The sequence below is a fragment of the Salvia splendens genome, chromosome 8, assembly GCF_004379255.2.
Source record: "Salvia splendens isolate huo1 chromosome 8, SspV2, whole genome shotgun sequence".
In the NCBI taxonomy this organism is placed as follows: domain Eukaryota; kingdom Viridiplantae; phylum Streptophyta; class Magnoliopsida; order Lamiales; family Lamiaceae; genus Salvia; species Salvia splendens.
Window position 1 is genome coordinate 25,458,157 of NC_056039.1, and position 22,779 is coordinate 25,480,935.

The following is a 22,779-nucleotide window of genomic DNA, read 5'->3' on the forward strand; positions in this document are numbered from 1 at the left end:
GTGCGAGTAGTGCGGGACGAAGGGAGTATAATTTTTTCAAAACGAATGCAAAATAGAAGTAACTCAAATAACATGGAACAAATGGAATACCATATGCACTAAGTTCAAAATTGATTTTATTAGACATAACTAAGACCTATTATAAGCCATCAGAAAATGGATGACGAAGATCGTGAAGTGTGCATTGTTGGTTTTAGATGACTGACTATGATACAAAGATACACTAACCGAGCGTAATACAACCCAATGAAGAACGGAGAAACTAAACGGAAATAAACTGAATTGAAATAACAAATTAGAAACTATAAACCGTAGATATAATTTGTAGGCAAAGTCGAGGAGTCCTCCTTCCGCAAGACGAGATACGCCCCGGTAGTGCTCTCGGTTTGGCGTGTCGTCCCCAAAGATAAAACGGCTTCGTCTCTGAAGTAGCAGCACCGCTAGCAGCAGAGCTCCAACGAACGGGAGTAAGGCGAGGGCAGAGCTTTGAAGGGAAGATTATGCAGAGAGGGAGAGAGCGTGTATGCAAGAATGTGTTCAATCGTATGCAATGCATGGAGTGAATGCCTATTTATAGGCCAAGTCCACCCATTGGGCATTGATAGAGTCAGCAGCCATTATGTGTGCCATGATGGCTTGACTGTAACCGCCGTGGGTTACTGACTGGTGCACTAGCCATTGGGAGCTGAAGAGACACGACGCATTTGGACACACTACACGACGGGATACACCATGGACCGTCGGGGTCCATCGGGGACCTTTTATCTCCCGTTATGCGTCGGGGTCTAGCGGGGACCTTTTGTTTCCCGTTATGCGTCGGGGTCCAGCGGGGACATGACGTGGACCAGGACCACCATGAGTCGGGGTCCGTCGGGGATAGCGTGGAGTTTGAGGTGGTCTAAAAAGAACAAGTGGGGCTTGAACCACGCTCAACGACCAGCTCTAAAGAGCAGCCCAAAGACCACCCAAATACCAGTTGCCAAGATCCAAGGCACACGACGCCCGGTGCACGGGTCACGGTGCGTGGCTCGCGGGCGGACGGCGGAGCGTGCGCGTGTGGGCTCTATCACCCATCTTATTCCACGATAATTATTACACATAATAATTCATCTTATTAAATACTTCATCAAAGAAGTTTATCATCCCCGATGTGGGATAATTAACACTTAGTTAATTAATCCCTTAGTTTTTCTCATAGCTCATTTCTAGCTTTATTGTGGCCAACTTTAATATATTATTTCTCACTCATCGGGAATTGGATTTGAGAAAATGAATATACTACGGTCATCTACTCGGAACGTAGATCGACGCTATTGCATTTAATTTCACAAAATTAAATGTCTTGTAACATTTATTATTAGTCAAAGTCGTTTGACCAAGCATGATTCCAACATGCATATCATTACAAAAGTTTGGAAATATTAAAAAATAATCATAGAAAAATATAGCGGTTAATCACGTAACAAATTAAAGCTAATCACTTTTTTCTTTCCTAAAAAATCTCTTAATTTTAAATTTCACATAATTCTCTATTTAAATTAATTTTTATAAAACATACTCTCTCTTACGTTACTTGAGGCATTTCTTTTTCACAGTCATTTAAAAAAAATTAAAGTGGAGAAAAAGTAAAGTAAGAGTAAAAATAATGTAGAGAAGAGTCTTCTCTACATTATTCATTCTCTTACATTACTCATCTCCGCTTTAAATATTTATTATCATATTTTCCTAAAACAAGTGCAAAAAATAAGTTACTCAAGTAATGTGGATCGAAGGGAGTATATCAAATGAAGTGTCTCATAGCAAAAAATTACATCATGCTATATTTTTGAGTTTATCAACATAATCCTTACATAATGTAAAAATTAACGACATGATTGACTAAGTGTATTAAATGACGTCGTTTGAATAACTAAACTGTTCGTTCGCATGATATTCTTCGTTTGACAAAATCATACTATATAATTTTCTTCAAATCATAGACTATGGGACAATTGAAAAAAACATATCAAAATTATAATATAATCAGCCAATTTTAAAAATTATAAGATAGATCAAAATTTGATTAAACTTTATGATTTTTTTCTATAAATCAATCTATTTACCCTTATAGAAATATGATTTGTCCCCATTCTATAAATCAAGCTTCAATCAATGTTTATGCTTATATTCAAAGTTTTGATGGTATTAGAGCATCCCCATCTGTGCTCTTGCCAAAGAGCACGGATGTTGGCTCAGACCCATTTTTATTACTTTTTTACTCTCTGCTCTTAGGCAAGAGCACAACACCCACATTCATGCTCTTCCGCAAGGACATGCTCAAGGGTCCCACCATTCTATTATTCAATTTAAATAAAAATATTTCCACAATATTAAAATGTATTAAAAATATCCGGAATACTATTACAAATTACAAAAAAAATAAAAATTACATGATTAAAATACTAAAAATTAAAAATTACATAATTAAAATACTAAAAATTTAAAATTACATAATTAAAATCCTAAAAAATAAAAAATACATAATTAAAGGCTAAAAAATACCCCCGTGGAAGACTATTCCTCTGGCCCTATCCCCAATGTTCTTCGGAGACCCAGTTTCATTGCCAAATGTGAATCAAGTTGCTCGGGGGTCATATTTGACCTATCGGCCAAATTGAGTTGAGTCAAAAGGGTCCACAACGAGTTGGTGGGGGTGTAACACCCCGAAAATTGTGACTTTTTTTATTTTTATTTGATGGCTTATTTTATTTTAATTAATGTGGATGTTGAATGAGAATTTCTTTTGTGAAAATTGAGTCTCTATTTGTTTGAGTTAATTATGTGAAATTAGTTGTTGTGGGTTATGTGAGTTAATGTGATTAAGCTTCCAATGTGTGAATTAAATTAAGTGGGATCATGCATAATCATTCTAGCCATTTAATTTGAAATTTTCGGCCCTCCTATTTATTGGAAATAATACTTTCTTTCTTGGATTTAATTAATTGCTTTGGGATATTTATCCAAATTAAATCCAAACCAAATTATGCCATCCCTTGAGATTTTTGAAATCTCCTAATAATTAGGAGAATGAATTATTTTGTGGATTTAATTGGTATCTTGTTTATTTCCTTCCTTGAATTAAAATCCAATTAAATCTTACCATATCTTACCAAATTTAAATCCTATTCCTGTTTGATTTGAGGATTTAAGTATTTTTTTCCCTTGATCTCTCTCATTCCACACGCCTACTTTCATTTTTAATTATGGGATTTTATTTTATTCCCCCATAATTTAATTATTTTATTTAATTGTGGGATTTATCATAGACTATAAATTAAAAGAACCCTAACCTTAGCCCTCATATTTTTCGCCATTATCTTTCCTACCGATTGTTTTTGAACAAGAAAGGTATATTTGAATTCTCTTTCTCATCCTTTCCATTGAACCCATGTTTCTTGATCCCCTCATGCATATAGTGAGTGTAGAAATCATAGATCTAAAAATTAATCGGTTGGGATTGATGTTTTTCATGAGAAAGTATGTGGATATGTGTTTATGTATGTGTATGTGTGAGGTTGTGGATGATTCGTTGGTGAATGATATGTGAATATATGAGAACTTGGTTGTGAGATCTTTTTGAAGCATGGTTATGTGTTGGAAGCATGAATATATGTGTTTGGATGAATGATAGATAAACCCTAATTCGAATTTGTGAAGTATGAAAACTGTGGTGTTCAGACAGTAGATTCCGACGTGTGTTTGACACACCAAACGGTCTTATTTTGGCACGAATTTTTAACTGAGTAAAATATGAGATGTCTTCTATGTTGTGTATAAATTTCAGCCTCTTTTGACAAAATATGAATTTTAAATGATTTTTTAAAATTAACTGCGCAGTTTTGTCAGAATTTGTATTCTCGTCCAGTGAGTTTCGTTTTTGATTTGACCGACCTAAAGATGTGATTTTGATGTGAAATTTTAACTAGATGATCCTTGCTGTGTCTAATGTGTTTTGATAAAATTTAAGCCCCAACGGAGGTCGGATGGATTTTTAATGATTTTTACAAAACGGCTATGCAGTTCTGCCAGATTTCTGTCATGTTAAAATAATACTTGTTGTCAAGTTTTGAGTGGATAAATGATACATGTGTGAATAAGAAACGTATCCTATGATGTGTCTATGTATTACACGTTGATGTATGCTTGAGTGTTCGTTTCGTTTTTGTTGATGAACGTTTGGGGATGGGCAATCTAAGAAAACGATGAAAGGAATGATAGGGCATGCATGAGTAACGTGTTGATAGAAAACTGATTGTGTTGTATTATGTGGTTATAATGTTTATAAGGGTTGTTGTGCGTATGTGGGTACGAAGAGCAAGGATTTCAATAAAGTTGTGAACCGTGTTTGTAAGCAATCGAGGTGGGCTTTCTTTTACAAATCTCTTTACCTTTCGAAAATATGATGTGGTGTTATAAGGGTTGTTTAACTTGTTATGTCATGCCATGTTGTTTTTGTTTATGAGATTGTTGCCTGATGTCTAGTTCGTCTGAGCTTGCTCCGTTAGGCTATATGGCTGTGTTGTGAAACGAATTCGGGTCTGAGTAGGGCCGCAAACCCTATCCAGCTGTGTACACTGGTGGGATCGTGAGCCGTCCTTGCTAGTCGGCCAGTCTCGTGGGCAAATAGTGTGGCCACACTTTCGTCGCACTGTGGAATGATGATTTTGATTGATGGATTTATGAGAAAATGGGGAGATTGTTTGACTGGTCAGTCTATGAAACGTTTTTATGTTCTCGATGATATTTCTTAACTACATGTAAAACTCGAGATCACTGGTATGGATGACATAACTGTTAAAATGTTTTCGGCATGAGCCCATTGAGTACAACAAGTACTCAGCCCTGCATATGTTTTCCCTATGTGCAGGTTGAGCGGGATGTTGCGATGGATGTTGAGTCGGCCTATGAATTTTGGATGCGTTGTGTCCTCATACATAGGCGTCATCCTATGACTCTCTTGATAACCTATTTCCGCTGCTATTATTGAAACTGTGACGCAAGAATTATTTTATTTCGTACGATTTTTGTCTTGTCAAATACTTTGAGACTTTAACCCGCTGCTTCCTTCGTTACTCTGAAATGGCTTTCGTAAACAAAAACAAATGTTCTTTTAGGAGCTAATTGGATTTTTGATATTTATTTTTCCGCTGTTTTCTTTGAAAAATTGTTTGCTAGAAATCTCCGCACTATTTGATATTGTAATTATGACATTAAGTATTTTGAACTAAAATCCGTTGCTTAACTTTTCAATGAACTAAAATATTCTCCTTCTTAAGTTAATTGGGTCCTTCATATGAACTGTCGTCCTTTAAATGTTGTCCTTTATTGCTTTCTCGTGGTCACGACCTCCTCGTTTTATTATCCGTAGTATGGGCGGTCGTGACAGGGGGGTTGAGGTGGCACAAAGAGAGCGGGAGCGGGGGCAGATGGAGTCGCGGCGTGACGGCGGTTGGTCGTCACCTTCTTCTTTCCTTGCGGCCGGCGTTGGGAACTGCTCGGGCCGGCGTCGGGGCTACCCAAATTAGCTCCGGCGAGTTGGCTAGCCACCTCATCCTCACCGGCGTCGGATAGGGATACCGACCTCGACCGTTTGCTGGAGGAGTTGAAGGAGCTGGAGGAGGATGATACGTCTCCCCTATACTTCGGATGCACATGCACCTCCTGCCAAGCACTGATGTACTTGAACAGTTTGTAATTTATGGATTGGTAGGTCGTCAAGGCGGCACTGATGATGTCGAGCTCGCTCCTACCTCTCCCCGCTGACCGCTCTTCCTGGAGGTAATTCCCCTGGAACTTTTGGATTTCTTCGTTAGCTCTGAATATGGCATTGCGCACCATACTCTCATTGTGTTCGATGGTTCCAACCGGGTGGTTTTCATTGTACCGGCGAGAGACGCGCCACCAAAACCTATCCCCGCTTTGGTTCGTGCATATCTCCGAATCTTTGAAGATAATCAAATACGCTTTGAATAATTGATCCATCTCCGCCGGAGTGTACGGGGTGCGGACACCATGAGGAGTAGGAGTAGGAGGAGTTTGAGAGCTGCCGCCGCCGCTCCCTCCCGATCTGGGTTCGAGTGCCCACCCGTATCGCCCATCGGGGGCATCTTGGTCGTCCACCGGGTAAGGCCGGTAGCCACCTGGAACTTGAGAACCTTGGGTTTGAGGAGGGGCCAAAAATTGCGTTTCCGAACTAGGAAATGGTTGTGAGCCGAACCATTCGGGGTTCCAACCGCGGGAGTCAGAGGGGTGATCGCCGGAGCCGGACATTTTTTTGTAAGTAAGAGTGAAAGATTGAGAATTGATAAGAGAAGATGAGAGAATTTAGATGGGAATTGTGTAGTGTGGTGTGAAATTTTTGGTGTGGAAGTGGAGGTATTTATAGATGAAAACGTGAATTTTGGGGAAAAAATTGAAAAATAAATTAAAAGTGGGGAAAAAACGGATATAATTTATTGGGAAGTGGGAAAATATTTTTTTTATTTAATTCAGATTTTTTAAAATTAAATCCGATTTTTTAAAAAAAGAAAAAGAAAAAACAAAATTGCCAACAACATGGACGTGCTCGATGCATCGAGCAGCGCCATGCCAGCGGCAAGAGCACATCGGCGAGCAGGATCAGCCGCGCTAGCGGCACATATGCCGTCCTTACCGGCGAGCACCGCTGCGGATGCTCTTATGTTTATGGAAAGAATCTTTGGAATTGTATAAAATCATATAAATTCCATGACTGTGCCACTAAATACCCCTGTTTTCGAATAAAAAGAAATGCAAAATATATTTAAATGACTGCATCAAATTCTAGCGAAGGAATATTTTTTATTTTACATTTCTTTTATTAATAACAAAGAATTAACGTAAAAAACCATTTTCTTAATTTATAATTGCAATTAGTTTTATTATTTATTCACTTTCCGAAGTAGATCCACCCTCTATAATTTATAACAGCTAATTAAACCGAAGCTGATTAATTTAGACAAAAAATTACTATGATGAAAAAAGTCAAACTAAAATTAGATAAGAAGTTAAAGAGTGATTTTCAGATGTGTTTGTGAGTATATTTATATAATTAGGGGTAAAATAGAGGAGGTTTTCGGTGGGTTGTTGAGACCTTCGGAGCGAAATCGAGGCTTTGTCTTCTCTTCTGAGTTTACAGACAGTCTCTCTCTCTCTCTCTCTCTCTCTCTCTCTACACATATATACGCACAACCGACACGTATGAATAGGCGATTCCTTCCGTTTCCTCAATTTTCATTTTTGATCTGTAAGTCGAAGATTTTCTGCATCAATTCTGTAATTATTTAGGTTCTATGTCTTGAATTGATTCACAATTTTGCAGAATTTTGCGTGTTTTTGCATCTTCGTGTACCGCGTTTCGGATATTGGTGGACTTGTAAAACCCCGGATCTTGTTCGATTTGGATTGTTTCGGGTTGTATTTTGTGGAATTAGGCGGGTTTTGTTCCTGGATCTGTGTGTTTATTAACTAGCTCGGATCAATTAGGGTTTTAAAATTTAGGGGTGAGTTTTGTGGAATCTAAAGTTAGGTTTGATTGAATGGCTTCGAATCCTCCATTCTCGGTGGAGGATATTACAGACGAGGATTTTTTTGATAAATTAGTGGATGATGACGACGATGTGGACTTTAAAGTCTCCCCATCGGCGGAATCTGGAGGCCATCATGTCGTGACGGACGGGAATGAATCTGACGAGGCTAAGGCTTTTGCCAATTTGAGTATCAATGAGCTTGATGATCACGGTGAGGTTAATGTTGAACAAGTCTCCAGCAGTGATCGTAGCGTAGTTGATGATTTAAGTGCAAAAGTGGAGACAGCTGAACAGATTAGCAAAGTGGAAACAGGGGGTGAGCATGGGATTCCATTGGTGTCAGCTGATTCATTTGAATTTGGTACCGTGTTACAAAAACTGGAAAATGAAAATGGCGGTGCTAATGTTTCGGTCAATGCTGACAGTGGCAAGGCTGAAAATGTGGGTGTCTCTGACGTGCCAATGCTGAGCAAGACTACTAGTGGTAGCGAAATAGGGGCTCCTGGAATTAAAGAAGTTGCCTGGAGTGCCTTTAATGAGGAGTCGGTTCAGAATGATAGCAATGGCTTTGGATCGTACTCAGACTTTTTCACCGAATTTGGTGGGGAAAATCCATCTGAAGCATTTAGCAACACAGTGGGGCTTATTTCAAATAATGGGTCGCAAGATGCTGTTGGAAATGATGTACATGGATCCACTTATATGGATACTGCAGACAATTACGGGCAGTACAATCATACACAGAATGATAGTATTGCAGCAGATCAGAGTTCATCTGTTCAGGATATGAGTAGCACCCAGTACTGGGAAAATCAATACCCAGGTTGGAAGTATGACTACGGTACTGGAAAATGGTATCAGGTTGATGGCTATGATGGGGGTTCTAGTGTGGAAGGAAATGCTGACTCTAATGTAACTTCTACTTGGGGAGGGGCTGGTGGTCAGGTTGATCTCTCTTACATGCAGCAAACTGGTCATTCTGTATCTGGAGCTGTAGCTGAGGCAGGTAAAACAGAGACCGTTTCTAACTGGAACCAGACCTCTCTGGCCAGTGATGCTACGAAAAAAACAAACTGGAATCAGGTGTCAGAAGCGAGTGGTAATAGCAGTGTGGTTTCATCAGACTGGAATCAGGCATCTAATGATAATAATGGTTACCCAGCTCATATGGTATTTGATCCTCAGTACCCTGGGTGGTACTACGATACTATTGCCCAAGAATGGCGTGCTTTAGAGTCATACGCCCAATCTGAGCAGTCTACTGCTCAAGTCTACGATCAGACGAGTAAGGGTGATTATTCATTTACTGATACATTTTCTCAGAACAACACACTGACGGCAAGCAGTTTTCATGATCAAGGTAATAATTACAATCCTCAAATCTTTGGCAGCCAAAGCCCAGATCAGAATTGGTTGGGATCAGTCAACAACTACAACCAACAAAACCAAGTAACAGAAAATAATTATGCACAGAATGTTTCTGCAAGTCTGCATGGAAGTCAACAAAGTAACATTCATTATGCAGTAAAGGATCCATATTATGAGAATCTAAGCCAGCATCAGAACAACAACTATTCTATGCCTTCCCAGTTTGTTGGCGGAAACTTCAGTCAACATTTCAATGACTCCAAAGTCAATCAAAATGACCAGAAATACTTTTCAAATGACTTTTATGGCAATCAAAACGCTGTAAACTTCTCCCAGCAACAGATTCAAAATACTCAAATGACATACAATCCTGCGTCGGGGAGGTCATCTGCTGGTCGTCCTGCTCATGCTTTAGTTGTCTTTGGTTTTGGTGGCAAGCTCGTTGTGATGAACCATAACAACTCTAATGAAAATTTGAACTTTGGAAGCCAGGTATGTGTTTGTGCCATTCTCATAGGTTCTGTTAATAACTGGCCTTGTATTGCATGCTTATAAAATTTTATTTTTCATGAAGAATCCTGTGGGTGGCTCAATAACTGTTCTCAACTTATCAGAAGTTGTGACTGGCAACATTGATGCTGTAAATCATGGAAGGGGCGTAAGCACTTATTTCCAGGCTCTCTGCCAGCATTCTCTTCCAGGTCCTCTTACAGGTGGAAGTGTGGCCACTAAGGAGTTGAATAAATGGATTGAGGAAAGGTTAAATTCTGAGCCTGCACATATGGATTACAGAAAGGCTGAAGTGTTGAAGCTGCTCCTGTCACTGTTAAAAATAGCCTGTCAGTATTATGGAAAACTTCGATCTCCTTATGGCACAGATGCTGCGATGAAGGTAAATTATTAAGTCATAGAAGGATGGATTTACTTTTGTTTACTAAGAGCCATTCTTCTTTTTTGTCATCAATATCTGCTTCAAAAATGTGGTAGCCTCTTTTTGAAAATTACCACTAATTCCATGAAATATACCTAATAACAGCTACCTGACTATAATATTATCTTCTGTATGTGTGGTGTATCTTATGCTATTCCCTTTTCTCTCCGGGTATGTCACTCGTCTGATATTTATGTAACAGAATAGTTTTATACTTAACCACTTTCAAACATAATAACATATAAACAAATAAAATCTTAAGCCCTGTCATGTGAATAATATTCAGCTACTCAGTGGTAGGGTCTAGGATACCATGTCAGCTATAATTTCATTCCATCATCCTGCATGCCTATGTTGCTTATGGCTAACCACTGTAACTGTTATAAACTATTGTGCTGGCTAAGCCTTATGCAAACTGAAGATATTAATCTTCTGTTTGAATTTGTAAAAGTACATAGCCACTGAATCAAATATTCTAGTAACTTGATAAGTTGAGTGGTGGATATCAAGTTTTTGTTCTTGTAACTATTGTTCTATTACAGTCTACAGAAATTAGTTGCTTATATATCTGCGTCCTTGGTACTTGTCATTACCTTGATTTCTATGTCCGTATTTTGATCATTTATTTTTTTCAAACAGGAAAGTGATGCTCCAGAATCGGCGGTTGCCAAACTGTTTGCTTTTGCTAAAAGAAATGGGTCACAGTTTAATCAGTATGGTGATGTTACCCGATGCTTGCAGCAACTTCCATCTGAAGGACAATTGCAGGTACTCAATCATTTACCGTGCAATAGCATGTTAAATCTTTTAATAAATAATTCTATATATGACAGATAAAATTCTGTTTTAGGCCACTGCTGCTGAGGTTCAAAATCTTCTGGTTTCCGGAAGAAAGAAGGAAGCTTTAGAATGTGCACAGGAGGGACAATTATGGGGTCCTGCCCTTGTTCTTGCTGCTCAACTTGGTGATCAAGTTAGTTCATCTCAAACCTGTTTCCGGTTAATAAAATTTGAATCCTCTCTTGGCCTATGTATCTTTATTATAACTTTGTTGACGGAAAAACATGTGCAGTTCTATGTTGACACTGTCAAGCAAATGGCACTTCGCCAGTTAGTGGCTGGGTCACCCTTGCGAACACTATGCCTGCTCATTGCTGGCCAACCAGCTGACGTCTTCTCTGCAGATACTACAGCTGTTAACAACATGGCTGGTTCTATAAATGTGCCTCAACAACCTGCACAGGTGTGAAGTAAATGCTTTGAAAAACTTTCTGCTATTTTACCAGATGTTGTTTTAAAAAATTTAGCTAAAATAGTTGTTTATAAGGGTTGAAAATGTGCTCTATGCATCACTAGAGGATCTAGTTGGATATTCTCTGTTTCCTTCTGTTTCTTAATTTGTATGTTGTTAGATTTGGGCAGCATGTTAAGTTTATCTCCTCTGTTAACTACCCAGTTTGGAGCCAATTACATGCTGGACGACTGGGAAGAAAATTTGGCTGTGATAACTGCAAATAGAACAAAGGATGATGAGCTTGTGCTTATCCATCTCGGTGATTGTTTGTGGAAGGAAAGAAGTGATGTATGTCTAGTTTCGCTCGAACTATTCCTTTTTTTACGTTTGGTAGTTCCTTCAGTCCTTCCTAACTCGTGATTTAATGAATTACTTTTGCTTAGATAATTGCTGCTCATATATGCTATTTGGTTGCGGAAGCTAGCTTTGAGCCGTATTCAGACAGTGCAAGATTGTGTCTCATTGGTGCGAATCATTTGAAGATGCCGCGGACGTATGCAAGTCCAGAAGCAATTCAGGTTTGCCAGAGTTACCATTACTGGCCAGAGCAGTCTTAACCTTTTGAGAACATGTAATCCACTGCCTAGGGTACTGAGTCTGAATTTCAATCAGCCTGGAAGAAATTCTATATGAAATACACAAATATCATAGTTTATAGTCCACTTTTTCTGACATTTTTCTTACCTGAGAGTACGTAGTATTATCCTTTAGCACTCTCCTTGTAACTGCTCCAACATTTTATCAGTTGGGTCAACTATTTGTAGCATATAACTTACATCCACTTCGTGTTAACAAATATGAATAGTATTTTTCTGTGTGGATAGAATTCTTCCAAGGCCATATAAACTGTGGTTGTGTCTTGCAGAAGCATAATAAATTAAGTAGTTTTATTGCTGGCTTGTATTTAGTAGTACATTGATATTAGCCCCAACTGAATATGTGACCTTTGTGTATTTTAACAGAGGACAGAGATATATGAGTATTCAAAGACACTTGGGAACTCTCAGTTCGTCCTACTTTCATTTCAACCTTATAAGTATGTATATGCACTCATGTTGGCTGAAGTTGGGAGGACGTCGGAGGCATTAAAGTATTTATCTTATACCTAAAACATCTTTTGTGGATTCTTGTCTTTGTTTTCTAAATTATTATGATGTAGGTACTGTCAAGCGGTACTAAAATCGCTTAAAACTGGACGAACTCTGGAGCTGGAGAATCTGAGGAATTTAGTTTCATCCCTTGAGGATAGGATTAAAGCTCATCAACAGGTGAATTGTGCTTCCTCTAATTTGCATCATTGATTTTTAGTATATTCTTAGAACTGGAACCTCTTTTGATGCAGGGAGGATTCTCTGTAAACTTAGCTCCCAAGGAATTTATCGGTAAATTGCTAAACCTTTTTGACAGTACTGCCCATCGTGTTGTTGGTGGGGGCCTGCCACCTCCTGCACCGACAACAGGCGGTGCTGTTTATGGTAATGAGAATCATTACCAGTCGGGTGGACCCAGAGTGTCCAGTAGTCAATCAACAATGGCTATGTCTTCATTAGTTCCTCAATCCATGGAACCTATAAATGAATGGGCAGCTGATAACAAAAAGATTATGCACACAAGAAGTGTTTCAGAACCTGACTTTGGAAGGAGTCCGATGCAGGTTTCTTTCAGCCCTTTTATATGCTATTTTGCCTGAATAGGCTCGTTCAATATGTTGAATTATGTCATATGTGTAAATAATGACATGATATCTTCTTTTGACGTGTAGAGTCAGGCTGATCCATCGAAAGAAGCAACTTCTGCTAGCACACAGGACAAAGCATCAGCAGGAGGTGGTGCATCTCGCTTAGGTCGTTTTAGTTTTGGATCTCAGCTCTTTCAGAAGACTGTTGGTTTAGTACTCAATCGTCAAGGTGGTCGCCAGGTATATTTACTGAGCTCCCTGTTTTCCAAAAACATGCCTTAAATTTACTTTATAATTTGAAATATGCATTTATTGTTTGGTTGATCCTGTTTGTACTTGTTCCTAGGCAAAATTGGGTGAGACAAATAAGTTTTATTATGATGAAAAACTAAAGAGATGGGTGGAGGAAGGTGTCGATCCTCCAGCACCAGAAGCAGCTCTTCCGCCGCCACCCAAGGCTTCAGTTTTTCAGAATGGAGCATCAGAAATGAATTCATTGAAAAGTGAACCTTCTCATAACAATGGGAACCTAGAATTTAAAAGCCCAAGCACTATGGATAACAGTCCAGGAATGCCACCACTTCCTCCGACAGCCAATCAGTACTCGGCACGTGGAAGGATGGGTGTTCGCTCTAGGTAAATTCTTTAAACTACTTTTATAATTCGTGTTGCTACTTGGATGTGGAAACAAAACGTTTGTGTAATAATGCTGAGGTAAGGACTTGTTTGGTGCTCTTGGGTCAGGCATCAGGGATTGAACTTATATAAATTTCTCAAGCTTTACTCCCATGAGAACTGATGTTGCAACTGTTTGAAAGAGAAGTTATCAATCAAATACTAATACTTAGCTCTTATCTGATTAGTTCCCTCTTTTAATGGCCAGGTATGTTGACACTTTCAACCGAGGTGGTGGGAATGCAGTAAGTGGGTTCCAGTCGCCTTCTGTACCTTCTGCGAAACCAGCAGGTGGCATCAACCCAAAATTTTTCGTTCCCGCACCAGCATCCCATGCTGAGCAGCTTGTCGTCGAAGAAAAGCAGAATGCTTCCACCACTTATGAAAATGCTTCTTCCTCTCCTCCTAATGACTCGTTCCATTCACCAACTCCCTCATCTTCCATGGCAGCTATGCAAAGATTTGGAAGCATGAGTAACATATACAACAAGGAGGCAAATGATAGCTCGTTTGCGTTAAATTCACGGCGAACTGCTTCATGGGGTGGGAGCTTAAATGACTCAATGAGCCCTCCAAATAGGACACAACCTCCGGGAGAGCCACTGGGCATGCGTCCTCCATCTTTCAGGCAAAGTGACACTTCGCTAGCAGATTCCTCAGTGAGTGGTGGCAGTTACGGAGAAGAACTACAAGAAGTCGAACTCTGATATCCGCAAGATGTACATAACAAATTTATCCATACAGCCAGAGCCTGTTCAATTCATAGATTGTCTGCAGCAAGTGATGGAGATCGACAAATTTTCTATCCTTTTATTTTCCTTCTCCATTTCGATATAGCCCCTTTTTTTATTTTTGTGGCACGCAATTCTCCAATTATATGTTTCGTGTTTTTACTATTGTATTTTAAATGTTATTTAGTATACTTTATAGAGGTTTGCTCATCATTCAAAATGAAACACTGTTCTGGTCGTGGGAAAGTAATAGCGCGCGAACTGTACACATTCGAGCAAAGAATAGGAATGTTGCGCAGAGGATTTTGATAAGTTATAAACAGTTGAATAATTTGTAACATTTTGTTTCATTTGCTAAACGCCTGGTTTTGAACGTTTCATTTGCAAAATCACTGATAAAAACTAATGTTCTTGAAATATTCTCAACAGTGATACACCAACGTTCCAGCATATATATGGCACAACTGGCACTTTTTCCAGTCTTTTTATGACGTAAAGATAATGAATGAATTATTTTAGATACATTCACAACTAAACCAAGTACACGATTGCGACATTTTACAGAAAAAAAAAATCTAACTGCGAAATTTGGTGTTCCAATCGAGGGCAGTATACTCTGAAATGTCAAAAATCAGCTGATCCAGGTGCTCGAGGGAAGGGTATTGCATCTCTTATATTGTCGACCCCAGTAGCAAACTGCACAAGCCTCTCGAAACCCAACCCGAACCCGGCATGGGGAACTGTCACACAAGAATAGCAGAGGGTGCATTTTGAGTCCTGCTGGTAGCAGTAGTAATCCCATAATTAAGAGGGAAGACTTGGTCCTATATACTTCGAAAGTACGCAATTTCTGTACATTTTGCCAGAAACCGCCTTTTGATACTAAAGCCTAAAATCCTATACCAAATCATCACATTAAACTTCAAGATTGATTAATCAATAATGAAACGCAAAACTTGGGGGGCTATCTCTAGTGTCAAAATATGTAAGAAGGTGCCTATATGGGGATCCACATATAATTTCTTTGGTGTTTCAATCAAGATAGGGGTACTGGCTTGTGGATCTTGACCCTTGATGCGGTCTCACACAAGACCCCATAATGAATATATTTTTGGAAGACCCCATAATGAATATATTTTTGGAATAATGCACTAAAATGTCGATGGCAGTTCCAAAATCCTGAGGTGTTTGGTAAAAATTACATTTCTGAATGTTTTTGGGACTATTTTGCCACCACTCCTTAGATTAAAGATGCCCCTCTCCCAAGTGTAACACGAGTAATATAGTATTTCACCCTCAATTTTAAGATACTTGGTACATATTCAGCATCAGCTATAGTGCTTGAACTCGATAAGATAGGAATGAAAAATTGGATGAAGTATAAGCCTCACCTGAACCATAACGCCGCAGGTCAAGGTACCACCAGTAGCTCTCCTTGTTGAGCTTTAAATCATCCAACCTTTGTTCCAGATAAGCAAGGCGTTCTTCTCTTTGGCTTCCACCAATGAGTTCACCAATCTGAAGAATGGTAGTTTAGAACACAAGAAAATAGAAAGATAGTACTTCAAATGCAGAGACCATGACTTTTCTGCATGCCTAAGTAACACCTTAGAAGGAAGTGGTGGGTTGGTTTGGTGGAGGTGGGGTAGGAAGGTGGCATATGCAGATTGCATGGAGTCTGAAGATAAAGCCAAGCAGATTGAGATGGAATACTGTGCATAATATTATCCAAATGTATCACAACAAGCAAATATTGTGCAATCGATGGAGTAAAAGGAACTTAATGCAACGCAATATGTGTGCAGAACTGCATACTATATTTGTCATCACATTATATTATCTGATAGATAGAATTATGGTTCTGATATATTTACCCGAGGAACCAACATATCCATGGCTGCAACAGTCCGCCCATCATCATTTTGGCGCATGTAAAATGCCTTGATATCCTGAGAGTTAAGAGAACAAAATCCAATCCCCAATCTGTAGAGGAATATAATGCAAATAGGCTCAGGAAGAAGATATTCTTACCTTCGGATAATCTCTTACAATGACAGGACATCCACCAAAACCTTGCTCAGTTATATATCGTTCATGCTCACTTTGAAGATCACATCCCCATGTTACCTATAAACAACATATAAAAAAGGTCAAATGGTTAAATAGGCTGTCCTAGTTGAAAAAAGAAAAGAAAAAATTGAAGTGCTGGGCCATAAGACAAGCACCGGAAATTCAAATTTCTTCTTTGCTTTCAGGAGAAGTTCAACTGCATCAGTGTATGTCAGCTGGACAACCTTTTTCTCAACTACATCCTGACATGTGTGTTTCAAAATGAGACAATAATCAGAAAATATAATACGAACATATAACAATTGGCATAAATAGTACGGAGTAGCAGAAAGCTAAAGTTAGCATGATGGAGACTAAGAAATGCTCTTAAAAGTCAAGGAAAGAAGGCCCAAACGACTGAGTTAGAACCCATACACTTAGCCGGTCGATGATTCCTTTCTCAATCCAAGTATTGAAGAAATCCATATCTTCTTTGCAGTTTTCAAGAACGTATTTTACCTGTCAAACAAAACAAGAAAGACAAGCCAGTGTTAGAAACACAGCACAAATTAAAGGATGTTGATAAAATCATAGAAGGACAATAGGTTTGTACGGGTAACCTACTACATACTGGAGATATGCAGTTGCACAAGCCATGTCATCTTCTAGATCGGCAAATGCAAGTTCTGGTTCTATCATCTTGGGAAAGAAAAGCAGTAGTCAAGATTTTTGCGACAATATAAATGCACATAAACACTAATTCCTGGAAGGAAATAATGGAGAACAGAAAACAAATCGGAAGTATCCAAGTCAGTAACTTAGTAAATCCTATGTATACCCAAAATTCAGCCAAGTGCCGAGATGTATTTGAATTTTCTGCTCTAAATGTAGGACCAAAAGTATATACCTGGCAGAGAGCAAATAAAATATTAACAGACAATATACACAGCAAGTAAATAAGCAACTGTAAAAGTTCCAGATAGCTTTAAATTGCTAATCACTAGATATGGTAAGTGCATATTAATTGACAAGCAAGAGTTTTACATCCGTAAGAGCAGTAGCATATGTTTCAGCATTCAGTTGCCCAGATACTGTTAGAAAAGCTGGTTTCCCAAAGAAGTCCTGCCCAGACAATAAACAAAGAACACGTCAAACATTAATTTGTTTTCATTGCTTTTACATAAGAATGCATAAGTAGTAATCTATCACATGATATCTGCTACAGAAAAAGACAGCTATCAGCAGAGCATCATTCGAAGATATTGCTTAAATGACTGTAACCTGAGGACCACCCCAAGAAAGCCTACTCACTCCAATTGAGACACAGAAAGCTCACAAGGAGAACAGAGAAAAATTAGCACAGCAAAATATAAATGTTGTAATGCCCCAGCAATTAGCACAGCAAAATATAAATGTTTTAATGCGAAATGTCTTTCAATGTAGTTGATTTTGACAAAGGAAAAGCAACAGAACCTTGCCTTGGACCAATCGACTGAACCATCCTGTGTTGTGGGGATGGCATTAACTGGAGAATGCACAGCTTCACTGGGGTTTGAAAACTGTTCAAGGAACAAATGTTATCACGTTAACCAGCATAAATAGAACATACTTATACTTCCTCGTGATATAACTGATAATATAAGTAGAAGCAAACATGTGACAATGGCAGAAGAACTAGTAAAGCTCCACCATAATTCCTCAAACAAATAAAACAAGAAATCAGGGTAAAACCAGTGAATAACATGGATTTGTGATTGTTTACTGGGACATGCTGCATCGTAATTTATCTCCCTTGATTAACTATATATGGTGTGACTTTTGAAATACTGTTTCCAACAGGAAATTAGACCTACTAATCGTGCATATTAATATTTCAAAACCAGATTAAGCTGGTGCCATTAGTGGGGTCAGATGAGATGTTATAAGAGAAAATCGAAGGGAATGCATGGAGGGGTCAAAATTTTGCCCCTATATGAGGCACGCAACTGGGATGGGTCCAGAGGTATAGCTTACTTGAAAAGCTGAAACTGAAATTCTCTATGGATGCAAAAATAAGAACTGAAATGAGAAGGAAATAAAAAACCAACAAAGAGAGATAACAATCTTGAATGTGCCTAACAGAAAAAACTGGAGAATAATTTGCAAAGGTGCAATCGAGCTATCAAGCTGCTTGTGTGATGAATGCCTAAACGTTATCCAACTCAATTTAAGCATGAAAGCAAACTATGTCGAACAAAGTTATATCAAGAATACAGGATAAACATACCAAGGTTGTTACACAAAACTGTTCACCAGCTCCTTCACAATCTGAAGCAGTTATGATTGGGCTGGAAAGCCAAAGAAAGCCATTTTCTTTAAAAAACTTGTGTGTGGCATAGGCCAAAGCATTGCGCACCCTTGCAACCTAAGCCAAGAACAGATTTGTTTAGCTAACAAAAATAGCCATACACTGATTAATACTATCCAAAGAGCACTGCCAGATGATGTTAGCAAAAGAATGAAATAAACAAATATGTATGGTGGCAAGAAGAATAATATATATCTGAATCTGATCACAAGATCAGGAAGAAATGTTATCTTTCACTTTCATGTGGACAATAAACTGTTCATGAATGAATAATTTTTTACAAAAGCACAAATGGCCATAGCAAGGCAATCGCCTACAGTTTAGACGGGGTCGGGGAGATAATAAAACTTCTGAAGATGTTAAAGCTATAATATGCTAATCGACTTACTACCAGAAGCGTTGGTAGAGCTAAAAGAGAGTACATAATCTGGCATGGAATGATTCACTGACTTTTTACCAACTAGCAAAGGATGCTCACAGGGATCTTACAGAAGGCCAGGATATGATTCTTTTTCTCTGGTCGAATCAATATTACTGTTTTGTCTATAGAATATTAAAAACCATTGGGGTGGAGGGAAGGATGGTGAAAACCAGAACTTATAACTCAATATTCAGTTGCTCCGTTTGGAAAGTAAAGATGAGTCTTACCGCCCCAAAAGTATTTGTACGTGGACGCAAATGAGCTTTAGTTCTTAAGAACTCTTTGCTGACCCTTTTCTTCTGGATTGGGAAAGAAGGATCACTCGTACCAACCTACATAAAAGGTTGATGGTTGAATATAAATCACAACATCAGCATATCTGAAGAAAATACAACAGAAAGTAGAGTACACAACTTTCTATTACATTTCTTAAAACCTGTGCCGGGTCTAAGTGGGACACATATTGGGGGCGGAGGGAGTAAAATTGATTACAAAATTTGAAAAAAAAAAAATTAATTAATTTATTCCGTTAAGTACTTAGTTAAGCAGTAATTAATACACTAGTCGGGTTGACCGTCAATCTTTAACGACTCTGTCATTTTTAGGAAAAAATGTACCAAATCGAGAAGTTAAGGACCAAAAGATATCAAGCTTAATGTTCTGGATCAAAATCGTAACACGGACATATATTTAGGACCATAAATAGACTTTAGTCAAAAATTAAAGCAGAAGTAGATATGCATGATCATGGAAAAAGTTAATCAACGGTAGCTTTATAGACTTCAATGGTCCACTTACTCGCTGGACCAACATGAAGAGATTTCTTGATGAAATAACCATTATCATTCCTAATTAATGCAATATAAGTCAAAGAAACTACAGTATGGAAAAGAAAAATTATAAAAATATAAAGATAAAAGTAAATGAGAAGTATTTACCGTAACAAGTTTATCCACCTTCAATTCTACTTTTTGCTTTGACCCTTGACTGGCTACTACAGTTCCTTGTATCCACACTGAAGCACCAGTAGAAATCACACCACTCTCCACCTATTAATTGGAATTGATGACAAAAATGATGAAACAGATCCACCCAGTTCATATTAATGTAGATGAGGTCCAGAAATAAAACAAACGCCCAATTCAACAAAAAATAGGATTTAGAAAAAAGGTTCTTATATCATTCGTCACTAGCACATAAATTTGATCCAGATAAGCCCAAGTATGACCATCACTTGGTGAGGATTTTTTTCTTGCGACGCAAGTTCACGAGGTAGGTACATCACATAAAAGTAGAAGTTGCTAAAAACTATTTACATCAAATGAAGAAGCTAAAGGTAAATATTAACTTCACTTGTCCAAGTGCTCTAAGTTTTTTTTGCTCCAAGTTATGAGCACAAAGTATCTAAATTCTTAAAAATGTAGAAATTACAGCATCTGAGAATGGTTTATCCAAAATATTCAATTGGAATAATCTCTAAAATTCCTTGATGAAGTCTCATTAACATATGTATAAACTATTCAATAAATCTTGATGCTTTGTATGAATAAATAAAATGTACAAGTAATATATTGCTTCAATTCCCCTTTCTTTTAAATGCTTCTGCTAAAACTAAGTTTTCATTTGTAATACTGTTTCACTTACTATGAAACTTGAACTTCCATACATCCTGATTTTGAGTAAATAGTTTCTCTTATTTTAATAACGTCCAAGCAATATATTGCTTCAATTCTCCTTTCTTCCCCGCTTCTTAAATCCTTCCCTAGTCGCGATCAAACCGTTCTTGCTCTCCTTAGCAAGGGGTAGACATTTTCATTTTATCTGTGTACAATAAACTTCTAGACTTTACTATCAACACAAGGATTGAGCTAAACTATTATGTAGTTTGAAAATAGAATAGAATAATATCAAAGTGGAAACAATAAGAAAATAGAGCTCGAGAGGAGGTATTCTATCCCATTATAAATGCAGGCTAAGAACTCACACTATGCAGAAGAACAAGTTTGATGCAGTTTATCAGATGAAGAACAAGAGATGCCAAACAAAGTGAACAAAAAGTAAAGTACGGGAACAAATCTCTCTATACAGAAAATACTAGATTTTGTGGGCCATCTAAGTGGTTCAAAAAATCAATAAACAGATTGCAGTAAGTTTCTCAGAAAGAGAGAGTAATTCACTGGTGCAGGTCGATCATAACAATTGAACTTGTCTGTGGATCAATCACCCAACAAAACAGGCATAACAATGAAGCATACAAAAAAGAAATCCAATTAGCATTATTAACTTTACCTGATCATAACCATCGGCATCAGAACTCATCACACATTGCATGTTTGAAAGACAAGAACCGTCATTAACCTAATCACCACAGATAAAATTATTCAACAATCAAAACAGAAAATGTCAATCAATCACAAAGTAGTAGTAGAAGAGAAATTGGAATCGCACCTCGATAAATGTGACGCTGCTCTGAGCCCTAAGCGTTCTAACCCATCCCCTGACTACAAGAGTCTCCCCCAATCGATCCAGCCCCTCGTCATTTCCTCCTTTAATGTCCACAATTTTGAGCTTCCTGCGGAATTCGCGGATTTTCGCGCCTTTTTCTGACTCGATTGGCTCGGCCTTGGTAGCCTCGCCGGAGGAGACGCTGGCGGAAGCCGCGGTGCAGAAGCTGCAGTGGTGGCGGGAGACCGCGGCGGAGGAGAATAGAAGCAATGGAGCAACCGAGCGGTTGATTGCGGGATTGTTGAGATGAGCCAATAGAGGGGCGGCGGCGGAAGATAACGGTTTGAGGAGGCGGAGAGTGGTGGCGGCAGCCGCCATTTTGAAGGTTGAATGTGTGTGAAGTGAGTGTGAGAGCTGAGGTTTTGGATATAACTGATTAGGCCTATCAAAATGGATATCGATTATTGGATACCCGATATCCAAACCCAAAAAATTGGGAAATTGGATATTCGAAATCCGAAAAATCGGGTTTCGGATCGGGATCGGGTAATGAGAATATTGGATTTTCGGGTATCGGGTCCGATCGGGTATATCTGAATTATTCAATTTTTTAAAATTAATAAATTATACTTATTCTGAAATTATATATCCTTTGACCAGTTTGCTAGTGCTTGCATTTGCTAAATATGATAATTAGATAAATGTGTAAGCCATTTATATATTTTTAAAACTAAATGGTTGTTGCCTGTTAGTTAGAGCATCCGCAGCGGTGGCGGTTGGCGCCACCGCCGTCCGTGCCAGCGGCAAGGCGAAGGACCGCCACCGCTGCAACCGCGCCGCTGGCACGGCGCTGCTCGATGTATCGAGCACGTCCGTGCCAGCGGACGCACACGTGGCGGTCTCCCATTCGCCAACGGCATAGCCGTTGGTTTCAAACATTTTTTTATTTTTTTTTTAAAAAATCGGATTTTTATTAAAAAAATCGATAAAAAATAAAAAAATAATTTTTCACTTCCCCAAAAAATTATAACCGTTTTTCCCCACTTTTTAATTTTTTTTTTATTTTTTTTACCCCAAAAATACACACTTTCATCTATAAATACCCCCAATTTCACTCCAAAAAATTCACACTTTCACTACACAATTCTCATCATCAATCTCTCATATCCATTTTCATCTTCCTCTCACACCCTACAACACCACTATGTCCGGTAACGACGACAACCCAAGCGGCTCTCACGGTTGGAACCCCGA

The 22,779-nt window shown here is 38.5% G+C and overlaps 2 protein-coding genes across 5 annotated transcripts; one reads left to right on the forward strand and one right to left on the reverse strand.

Moving 5' to 3' along the window:
• Positions 1-7,103: 7,103 nt before the first annotated feature.
• Positions 7,104-14,483, forward strand: LOC121744516 (protein transport protein SEC16B homolog). Of its 2 annotated transcripts, XM_042138081.1 has the most exons (15): positions 7,104-7,303; positions 7,379-8,871; positions 8,947-9,446; positions 9,529-9,846; positions 10,525-10,653; positions 10,736-10,858; positions 10,958-11,128; positions 11,342-11,467; positions 11,563-11,697; positions 12,142-12,269; positions 12,339-12,447; positions 12,522-12,833; positions 12,942-13,097; positions 13,204-13,493; positions 13,741-14,483. In XM_042138081.1, exons 2-15 carry the CDS (start codon positions 7,596-7,598, stop codon positions 14,237-14,239), a joined length of 4,272 nt encoding a protein of 1,423 aa, XP_041994015.1. In that variant the 5' UTR covers positions 7,104-7,303; positions 7,379-7,595; the 3' UTR covers positions 14,240-14,483. The 2 variants fall into 2 exon arrangements, with proteins under 2 accessions (XP_041994015.1, XP_041994014.1); XM_042138080.1 differs by having other exon boundaries at positions 7,105-7,303; positions 7,379-9,446.
• Positions 14,484-14,656: 173 nt separating this feature from the next.
• LOC121744517 (asparagine--tRNA ligase, chloroplastic/mitochondrial-like) lies at positions 14,657-21,936 on the reverse strand. 3 transcript variants are annotated; one of them, XM_042138084.1, is made up of 15 exons: positions 21,529-21,936; positions 21,370-21,438; positions 20,019-20,129; positions 19,308-19,412; positions 18,579-18,716; positions 17,791-17,871; positions 17,357-17,434; positions 17,151-17,219; positions 16,937-17,011; positions 16,748-16,831; positions 16,489-16,575; positions 16,295-16,390; positions 16,138-16,212; positions 15,655-15,781; positions 14,657-15,003 (listed from the first exon to the last, which is right to left on the reverse strand). In XM_042138084.1, the coding sequence occupies exons 1-15, from the start codon at positions 21,901-21,903 to the stop codon at positions 14,888-14,890; spliced, it is 1,686 nt and encodes a 561-aa protein (XP_041994018.1). In that variant the 5' UTR covers positions 21,904-21,936; the 3' UTR covers positions 14,657-14,887. The 3 variants fall into 3 exon arrangements, with proteins under 3 accessions (XP_041994018.1, XP_041994017.1, XP_041994016.1); XM_042138083.1 differs by having other exon boundaries at positions 14,657-15,040; XM_042138082.1 differs by having other exon boundaries at positions 14,657-15,043.
• Between the last annotated feature and the right edge of the window lie 843 nt (positions 21,937-22,779).

Excerpts from the sequence above, each read along its gene's own strand:
- LOC121744516 (XM_042138080.1), top strand. The coding sequence starts at position 7,596 with ATGGCTTCGAATCCTCCATTCTCGGTGGAGGATATTACAGACGAGGAT. Across the intron at positions 12,270-12,338 it reads AGGACGTCGGAGGCATTAAA|GTACTGTCAAGCGGTACTAA; the intron begins GTATTTATCTTA and ends ATTATGATGTAG. Across the intron at positions 13,098-13,203 it reads ATCGTCAAGGTGGTCGCCAG|GCAAAATTGGGTGAGACAAA; the intron begins GTATATTTACTG and ends ACTTGTTCCTAG.
- LOC121744517 (XM_042138082.1), bottom strand. The coding sequence starts at position 21,903 with ATGGCGGCTGCCGCCACCACTCTCCGCCTCCTCAAACCGTTATCTTCC. Across the intron at positions 20,130-21,369 it reads ATGCCGATGGTTATGATCAG|GTGGAGAGTGGTGTGATTTC; the intron begins GTAAAGTTAATA and ends TCCAATTAATAG. Across the intron at positions 16,832-16,936 it reads CTGCATATCTCCAGTATGTA|GTAAAATACGTTCTTGAAAA; the intron begins GTAGGTTACCCG and ends TTTGTTTGACAG.